Here is a 9,417-nt window from a genome sequence, read left to right on the forward strand (position 1 = left end):
AATTTCCGTACATTTCTACCCAAATTCATATGTAAATTTTTATAAGTAGTAAAGAAACTCTCAAGCTCAGCTGAGGAAAGCGAACATATATTTCACTACTGCTTGTATGGAAACCTAAACCCAAGGCTCTCACGGTTTTCCCCAAACCAGCCTCTAGCCGTTGCTGTAGCGCCGCTTGTTGATACACTACACTTCTCGGGAGCTCCTCAGTAGCCACAGTCGGGGGCGCCATCCATCCGCCTACACTCCCGCTCTCATGACTATACAGACAGCCGGACCTAGCACGCATGCACAAATTTCGAGTAACGATTAATCGTCCAACACCGACGTTTTGCAGTCCTTCCCAAATCTGCATTTAGTTCGGGAATATTTCGCCCTTAATCGTTTCACTTGCTGCGGATCAGGATGGCAATTAAAACATCTGTCTCCTAGCACACAACAGCCTCCCACCAGAGAGTCACCAAAGACCCTACCGAAAGTGCAAAGACCAGCTATAAAGGGCATGCAGACTTTCCCTTCGACCACGCCCTCAGGGTCGTCCAGAGGCCCCGCGCCTGACACAATGCAATCACCGTCAGAAAATCACCTCCCGGGGGGGAACTCATTTTGAATTTTCCACGTATGTCTAGGAACACATTCTTCGATCAGTTTCCCATGTAAATGCCATCACATTAGGAACATCAGTGTTGGAATATAAACCCCCTCACAAAATAATAGAACATACAGTATTTTTTCGATTTCTCTGTTATTACTGCGACTCAGGTTGTGAGATTTCGTGTGTGAGGGTATCACTTATGTAGGAACAAAAATATATCAGAGTCGTATCATTATTCGCTCGCCTTAGTAAAATTTCTGAAACGGTCAATTTTTCCGCGCTTCCAAAAAAATAGAACCCACCAAGGTCATCTTAAATTGGGACTGTAATTCAACATTCCTGTCACTGAGGAGACACGATTCACACAAAAAGAAACTAACAATACCTCGTAGGGCCACCTTGACACTTAATCGCCTCTACACAGCGACTGCGAGTCGACTTAGTGAGAGTGCTGATATCTTCGGGTGTCAGGTCATCCCAGGCCTTAAAAATTGCCTGTCGGAGTTCATCCTTGGTACTATAGGGGCCTCTACCCCCTCCATAGACGGCTAGAGCCATCCTGCCCCAGCAGTGCTCGATGCAGTTCAGATCTGGACTCACTGCTGGCCACTGGACGGTTGTCACGCCATTGCGTGCCAGCCATTCTTTAGTTGAAGAAGATACGTGAGGCCTCGCATTGTCTTGTTGGAAGGTGTACTCGATTCCTTCCTCCTCCCCCGCTTCCAGGAATGGTAGCAAGTTCATCTCGAGCATGGACTGGTAGACCTCGCTGTTCATGTTGCTCTGTATTTCCACCAGGGCTACTTTATGAGATCCAGCTATCCCACCCCAGACCATGATAGACCCACCACCAAATGCTCTTTTCGACAGAACCGCTTTCTCTTGTCCGGGAAACATCCATCGGTAGCGCAGGCCGTCTGGGCCATCCAAGTTGAATCGCTTTTCGTCAGAGAAAATCCACGTCGAGAAATCAGTCTCCGCAAGCAAGTGCTCGGAGGCAAAACTCACTCGGGCTGCTTTATGGGCCGGAGTTAACCTTGGAGCTGTTGGAATCTTAGCATAAGCAGCCCCGCTCGACCTCAGAAAACGCCTTACCGTCTGTGGGGACACGCTAAGCTTACAAATACGCACGATCTTGGTGCACGTGACGTCGGGATCCTTCGCAAACTCTCTCATGATGTGCCGTTTCTGCCTATCGGATAATACCGGCTTGCGCCCACGTCGCTCGGGAGGCTGGGGCGGGTAGGTCTGGGGTGCCTTCGCGAGTATCTTGCTGACAACTGGCCTGGATACTCCGTGGCAGCTGGCAATCTCACTATGGGTATATTTAGCCTCACCGTTCGGTAGGCGAGTGCTTCCCATGATACGGATGAGCTCCTGTGTATGTGGAGTAACAGCTTTAGCGCGGGGCATATGCGAATAGTCGCTCTGTGATCAATATGGATCTGTCTAAGATGGTGTTCTATTTTTTTGAAAGCGCGGAAAAATTGACCGTTTCAGAAATTTTACTAAGGCGAGCGAATAATGATACGACTCTGATATATTTTTGTTCCTACATAAGTGATACCCTCACACACGAAATCTCACAACCTGAGTCGCAGTAATAACAGAGAAATCGAAAAAATACTGTATGTTCTATTATTTTGTGAGGGGGTTTATATTCGCTTTCTTCAGCTGAGTCTGAGATTTTCCTCAAAAATTATAGAATTTACATATAAACTCGTGTAGAAATGTAAAGAAATTACCTAAAATTTCCTCTGACTTTCCTTATTGTCACCAACACATGTGGTTAACGATCTGCATATTTTCCCACACTGAGAATCATTTTTCCCATTGGAGTTTCACCCGTTTTACGTGAAGTGGCGTAAAACTCCGTGAAAAACTCGATGTTTGCGCCTTGCAATAGTCGTGAAACATGTTTTTCACTAGGGTTTTTCATATCACTAGGGTGAAACTCCATTGCTATAAAAACCCTGGAGAACGTTATTTCGCAAAGCTAAATGGGTCTCAGATCACACTCCTAGCTACTCTGAAAAGTTACCTATATCACTCCTCAACTCTGGGTGCCTGTAGATGCAGTCCTTCCTGTTGCACGCTGCTCCATAGCGACATACGGCCATAAGTGGACTCTTCCCCTTCTTTTTAGACTGCAAGTACATCCCGGGAAAAAACCAAAAACAGAAAAAATGATAATACATTGATTATGATGTGAGTAATCACATCACCTACAATGCAACACACTAGTGAAAAACATATTTCGCATTTCACTTCGCGAAGACATTCACGTCTGAGATTAACATAGAGTAATACGCCACCTCACGTTTAACGGGTGAAACTCCAATGAAAGCTCATATGAAGCCGCATTAACCCGTGAACCGGCCCATCACGACCAACTGGAAAACGCAACAGCGTGCTCACCAAGAGGCAAGCACATCGTTCAAGCCGACGTCTAACTTCAAACTCAAACACCTACCATTGCAATCCATTTTATGTTAACCCAAGGTGCCTATATCACATACATACATATCTTCTATTTTAATTACGACTATATATACTCCATTAATGTTACTAATCTGGTCCTGATATAACGTCATTTCCAATTACATCCTATAACCACCCAATAGAAGAGTGCTTGATCGCCCTGCCAACACCTTGCCAATAGTCCCGATGCACATCCGCCATATACGACTTAACTAAATCAAATGACACTAACCATGACTACTGACCACTTCCTCACTACCAGCGCTCAACTCAGCACCGTGTAGTAGCAACTTCGATTTGCTACCACTGCGCATAGCATCCACAAGATCATACAGAGTGTTCGGGAGACCTACTATAGTAGAAAGCAAGGGCCAGCGAAATCCCATATATTGACAACCACTACTAATAGTACTATCGAGCAACCACTCACTGACCAAAGTTCTACCCAGAATAACCTCACAAGAAGTCTATTAAGGCCAGACAACTTCCTTGTCTCTCCCCTACTACCAGTATCATGTTTCCATGAATACTTCCGCAACCCATGAGCGCCCTGGTCCAGGTCTTGTAGCTTATACCTGCATACCCTTCCTCCAACCACACTCTAGGTAAACAGACATTCACTATCGATGATGATCCTCGACAATTTCTATACGTTGAAGGCCTACTCTACTCCAACAGAGTCCACGAAATAAACCACTGTTTATAAATCTCCGCATACTTTGCAATTCCGATCTGTAATCTTATACGGAAATCTACACTAGAAACTCCCCCCTAATGACCACAGTCAAACCTGCCCAACCCTTTCCCCGATATTCATCCTTCTATAGGAGTGCCGGATATACTTTAGCTTGCCGGAAGTCGAAGACGGTCTTTACAGATCTGAACCGAGACGACCACCTGGTTTCACACCAGGCTACCGGGAGAGTTTCTGCCGTGAAGTGTTGGATAACCCTTTTGTATGCATTCTTCTGCACTGAGCTTTGTGCAAGGAAATTATAGCATATCCTCAATACACCCTCCACTTCAGAGCAAAGCTTCTTGCACTTGGGGTCTCCGAGGGCGTCTCCGACGGTATGATTCAAACGGTGGAACACGTAGTGCATCGTGAGAAGCTGTTGGTGATCAGCATTTCCGCCGGTCTCCTCCGCTATACGTTCGTTGATGAACAAAACTGCCCCAAGCTTCGCTCCGACGATACGAGCCGCACCATCCGTGGCAATAGGAGGGCATCAGATATATCCTTCCCCACTCCGCCTCCCATCTCTGTCAGCCCCAGGCAAATTTGTTTGTCGTGACCGGCCAGTTTGATATACGTAACTAATTGCTTGGTGACCGACTGATCGGTTGTTTCATCACAAGCGATAGCCAGGACTGCAGCCGCCGGCGGCGGCCCAGTTCGGGGCGGCGGCGGAGTTCAACAACTGTGCGCGGCCGCCCGCCGCCACAGTTGATGAACTCTCTTCCTCTAACTCGTGTCCAAGGAGCGAGCAATGACGAAGGGGTAATTGACAGACCTTCATCCCACTGGGGTAGGGACATCATGCCGACTGAGCAAATCCATCATAGGTTGCACTTTTCGCATCGCGATATGCTCGGTCGCGGCGAAGTTAACAGCATCAAAATAAGAGACCATTTTAGCATCCTGCTCCAGCTCCCTTTCCTTCTGCTTAGCATCTATCTTAGCCTTCCAACCAGGAATGGCCTTGGTCAACAGAGGCTGAATCATCCTACCTTCAGCCTCGAGGGTCGTTGCATGGGAGGCATTGTGTTCCGCCAGGCGAGCCGCTGGCTTCCATACTTTCGTGTTGCCACACCGCCTGCAGCCGCACACGCGTCCTTTCCACCGCTGATCCTTGCGGCCCTCGAAAGCAGAGTATCTCTTGCACCAAAGAGTGTACTGTCCACACTTCAGCTTGGAGCCACTCATACGAATCGTTGAAGGTCTGGATACAGCTCATGAGGAAAATGAAAAGCGAGAAATTCATGACACTGAGGTGATTCTGGAACTTGGAAATTGGAAGTCACTGACTTCTAGTCAGCATAGCTCAACTCTCCTCAACTACGCAGAAAAGTTGTGCAAAATTTGCATGCATTGAAACTGCGCTCTGCGACCCTAAAGTTTGTGGGCCAAAATTGTCCACTGGTCCGATTTGTGTATTTCCAGCCGCATTGGCCGCCGGAATGGCGAACAGCACGGCCGAATGATTCTTGCGAATCACTCGGACTAACGTGAGCACGGCCCGAAACGCCGCATATATATTTCATCCTGTGGGGCCTAGTAGGCCCGGCCTACCATAAATGCTTCCCTTCGAATATCGGTCCATCCTCATTTGACCAAGGCGACTGCCATCCTATCAGCCTTACTCTACCACCATGGTGTACTCCTATCCAGAATTACGATGATAAACGTTTACTCGTGAGTTGTGAGATCTACCATGTCAAACGTGTATACTTCTGTTTTCACAAACAATAAAAAACTTACACAATTTTTCCACACTAACAATGGCGATTGTAACATGCCCTCTACCCCCATTATAGTACCCACATGTCCCATAGACTGATGATGATAATGATGATTTCCAGCTATCGTGTCCAGCATACTATGCAGGCAGTCATTAGGAAAAAGAGCTAACACCCAGTTTTCTCTCTATCACTTCACTAACCACCACGCAAACGTTGAATGACATCAACAGAGAATCAAAATTGTCCCATAGACCGGCGTGCAAATGTTCAGTTATAATAATAGGGCACATCATAATAAAACATATACATATCTTTTCTTCCGTAACATACCAAGGTCAACCTCAAGATATTATAATTGTTGGTTGATTCTGAAATCAGTAGAAACCTTCTTCGCAGCTCCGCCGACTCCGACCCTCTGCGTGTTGGCAACATAGCGATGCCCAAGTTCATAATCGTCCGGAATCATCCAGAAAAAATTACGCATCATAATCGTTGCTTTTCGGACTTGTTTTCCCAGCCCAGACCGTCCCGTTAAATCGCTCGATCGCTCAGTGGTGATCGGAAACTCATCAAAAGCCTCCAAATCGGAATCCTCCGAATCCAGATCCACCGAACGCCGCCTCTCCCGATCCACCGCCGACTGAACCATAGCATTTTTTCTCTTTTTTTCCTGCCTGCGGAAAATTTTCAATATCACTATCGTACCAGTCAGAAACACTGTAAAATGCAGCGGAACGAATGCTAATATAAATGACGTCACTAGACACGTCGGCACAGCGATAATATACGCCAACCTCGTCACCAGCGGATCACTCCAATTCCACGCCGTTGGTACTCTCTCAACCACATTTAGCACTCTATGAATTCTAATATTAATCTTAGTCAGCATTACCAACATTCTGCGTAATCTCACATCAGCATTCTCCCGAGCATCCACGTCAGCCTCCCACACCACATATGCGTCTCTTTGTCGGAATTCCCAATCCCTGGCGGACATCACTCCGTTTACTGTAAGTAGTATAAGGACTATCCACGGCCACAGCGCCCTCGGCGCCAACAGACACGTGTACGCCCATATAACAACGAGTAAAATCAGCGGACCATGTGCCGAGAAAAAATACGATAGTAAGGGAGCCATACTCTTCAACCTGCGTATTCGCATTTTATTCCGTTTCAGTAGAAATCGGAAATTTCTCAAAAGTGCCCAAAGTGCCATATCTCCTTGCACGTCACTAAGCCTTGGGATGACATACATCGTCGACGGATTCGCTTCGAATTCATATTCAGCCCGCAGGATCTGTTCTTGACTCGTCACCGAAGACTTCTCTTCCTCCTCGTGATCGCTCAACTCTGACGCCAATATAGAGTGATCCTGACAACACACAGGTATCCAAGGTTCATCTAGCAAAGATTCAAAGTAGGTCCGTTGTAGTACATCATCCTCGCTGCCCATGGAGACTGCTCTCGTCGGTGCCAATTGCCACCAAGGCCTCGACCTCAACAATGCCATCCACGCAGACTCCTCCAATTCCAGTCCCAACTACCACAACACCGTCTGCACAAATCACGATTCAGCTCTACTACTTCTAGACAGATAAAGCCTATAGATTTCGCCGGTTTAGCCATACCAGAACCTGGCCACTTCGGAACAGCTGTGAGATACCTAGAGCCACCCAAACTGAGCATCGCTCCGCTTCCCATGCCCTTTTTTATCAACTACTATTACTTGCTACGGGAATTATAGTCTGCTGACCATTCCTCGTTGAATTCACGTCGAAGACTATCAAGACTACGGCTACGCGATGAAGGTTGTCCAAAACTCCGCACGTTCGAGGCGATAGACGCCGTCAAATTATCACGACAGAGGAGGAGTCTTGATAATGAGGACAAGAAGAAGGGACCAATTTTGTCACCAAACGCTGTCTAACGTTTTTACCCGTGTTAAAACGCCCACATCCCCATAGTACTTTTTGCACGAGTAATACTCCTGCGTTTCCTTACAGCCAGCTTTCTGCTCTATCTTAGTAGTAATAGGATACACTTCAAACCAACTACGCTCCACCGGTCTAGCATGCCCCGACCAGGAATCCTCAACAAGGGTGGGCAGAGGCACCTAAACACACCCAAAGCCTGCATGAAAATGCCTTGAAAATCTCAACTCGAAAAAAACAAAAATTGTCAATTGAAATGCCTCTCTAACGCCGGGCTCAAGGGCATCAGAATTGTTCGTTTCGACATAGGTGTTAGCCGGACTCAGATCAAAGTTGAGACGAGGATGGTACGGGCTACACATTATTATCAATTATACAATCAATATATATATTACAAATATCAATGCAGTCTAGCATAAAAACATGACCATGCTCATGCGTGCTACTCCAACACTCAGCAGCGAAGTAGTATACACGAATGTGAAAATTTTCCGAAAAAAATATTTCCCTTCAGCCGACGAAGCGTAGCTGTTTACAACAAACTGACTCCATCAAAACACCGATGAGCCTTCCCAAATGATCGTATATTACAAAAAACCGTTATCATACATATTCCCCCCCATCTACTACAATGACTCGTCCCAAGGGCTGGGGTGTCCGGAATTGATGAGAAGCAAAGAGCACCACATGGAGGTCGCTGGCAAGATCGGTGACTTCCAAACTCCACCGGGCATCCTCCCATTCAACGGCTGAGATGATGATTTACGACGGGAATCGTAAAGCTCGATGATAGTCGGTATGTGTATTAAAATGATCAACTTTTTTTCCTGAAAATTTCGGGTAAATCATTGAAAACTATCGAAAAAAGTCAAGGGAAGAAAGAAAATTCTTTTTTTACAAAAAAAAAAGAAAATTATCAAAAATTCGGGTAAATTCTCTAAATCAATCGACAATGGATTTTTCTTCCAAAAAGATGGGAAAATTATCAAAAAAATCGGGTAAATTCTCCAAATCAATTTGACAATGGATTTTTTTCCGAAAAAAAGCGGGTAAATTACCAAAAATTCGAGAAAAACCTGGAAATGCTGTAGATATAAAGTTGATTTTCTCCCAAGTACTTCCTGTAGCCTTATCCGCCGTGGCGTGACTACTCCTCCGACGATGATTTTCCAAATGGATTTCAACGAACGGGTCCTTAGCCTGAAAAGAAGCATCTCCCCCCATGCCTGAATATACTTTCCAATATTATTCTCAGAGTACTACCGCTGTAGTTACTTGTGCGATTTCAGTCATGTTGAATCTGTCTGAGATTTCGGCGCCCAGTATTCCCCCACTACCTGTAGATCCTTGCCCTTCACTAGCGCCACTTTTAGTGTTCCCAACACCAAGTCGGGCCGAGCAGAGTACAAGTCGTCTCCAGTGAGGACTCGGTGACTACTGGCCTGAATGAACTGACTAGTGTAGGGTTATATGCACATGGTCAACTACGTGTGTTGGTGAAAATAACCGTTGATTTTTCTACACATTTCTAACCCAAATCGTGAGTGTGAATTTTCATAATGCAGTGAGTGAACTTACGAGCTCAGTTGAGGAAACCAAACATATATTCCAACACAGATAGTTACGTTCGAGGTTGGAGGAATATATGTTCGCTTTCCTCAGCTGAGCTCGGGAGTTTCCAAAGCTACATTATAGAATTCGGGTAGAAGTGTATAGAAACCAATGGAAATTCTCCGAAATTTTCCCAGAATTTCCATATTGTCACCAATATGTGAAGTTGATATTTTCCCTAACAATTTTCACTAGCAATTTTTCCGAAGTTTTTCACTACGTTTCTCATCCCACAATTTACACACGACTTGACATAGTAGAGGAAATATACGAAAACCAACGATGATTTCCCAAAAAATTTTCAGAATTTCCCAAAATGTGCATATTTCCCACCTG

General features: G+C 45.7%; 4 protein-coding genes across 4 annotated transcripts in view; all 4 read right to left on the minus strand.

Annotated features, from left to right (window-relative positions):
- Positions 1-970: 970 nt before the first annotated feature.
- Pmar_PMAR011539 (Transposable element Tc3 transposase, putative) lies at positions 971-2,008 on the minus strand (the record flags this gene model as incomplete). The annotated part of the gene is made up of 1 exon (XM_002773652.1): positions 971-2,008. One exon carries the CDS (start codon positions 2,006-2,008, stop codon positions 971-973), a length of 1,038 nt encoding a protein of 345 aa, XP_002773698.1.
- Positions 2,009-2,859: 851 nt separating this feature from the next.
- Positions 2,860-4,179, minus strand: Pmar_PMAR011540 (hypothetical protein; the record flags this gene model as incomplete). Its single annotated transcript, XM_002773653.1, has 3 exons — positions 2,860-2,882; positions 3,584-3,651; positions 3,974-4,179. 3 exons carry the CDS (start codon positions 4,177-4,179, stop codon positions 2,860-2,862), a joined length of 297 nt encoding a protein of 98 aa, XP_002773699.1.
- Positions 4,180-4,592: 413 nt separating this feature from the next.
- Positions 4,593-5,003, minus strand: Pmar_PMAR011541 (hypothetical protein; the record flags this gene model as incomplete). The annotated part of the gene is made up of 1 exon (XM_002773654.1): positions 4,593-5,003. The coding sequence occupies one exon, from the start codon at positions 5,001-5,003 to the stop codon at positions 4,593-4,595; it is 411 nt and encodes a 136-aa protein (XP_002773700.1).
- A 2,445-nt stretch (positions 5,004-7,448) lies between these two features.
- Pmar_PMAR011542 (hypothetical protein) overlaps positions 7,449-9,417 on the minus strand; it is a gene marked incomplete at both ends in the record, with an annotated part of 2,459 nt that continues 490 nt past the window's right edge. Inside the window, 4 exons of the mRNA XM_002773655.1 lie at positions 7,449-7,652; positions 8,101-8,219; positions 8,589-8,670; positions 8,808-8,904. Coding sequence (XP_002773701.1) covers positions 7,449-7,652; positions 8,101-8,219; positions 8,589-8,670; positions 8,808-8,904 — 502 coding nt within the window. The remainder of the gene's footprint in view (positions 7,653-8,100; positions 8,220-8,588; positions 8,671-8,807; positions 8,905-9,417) is intronic.

The sequence above is a fragment of the Perkinsus marinus genome (genome assembly GCF_000006405.1).
Source record: "Perkinsus marinus ATCC 50983 genomic scaffold scf_1104296958712, whole genome shotgun sequence".
In the NCBI taxonomy this organism is placed as follows: domain Eukaryota; phylum Perkinsozoa; order Perkinsida; family Perkinsidae; genus Perkinsus; species Perkinsus marinus.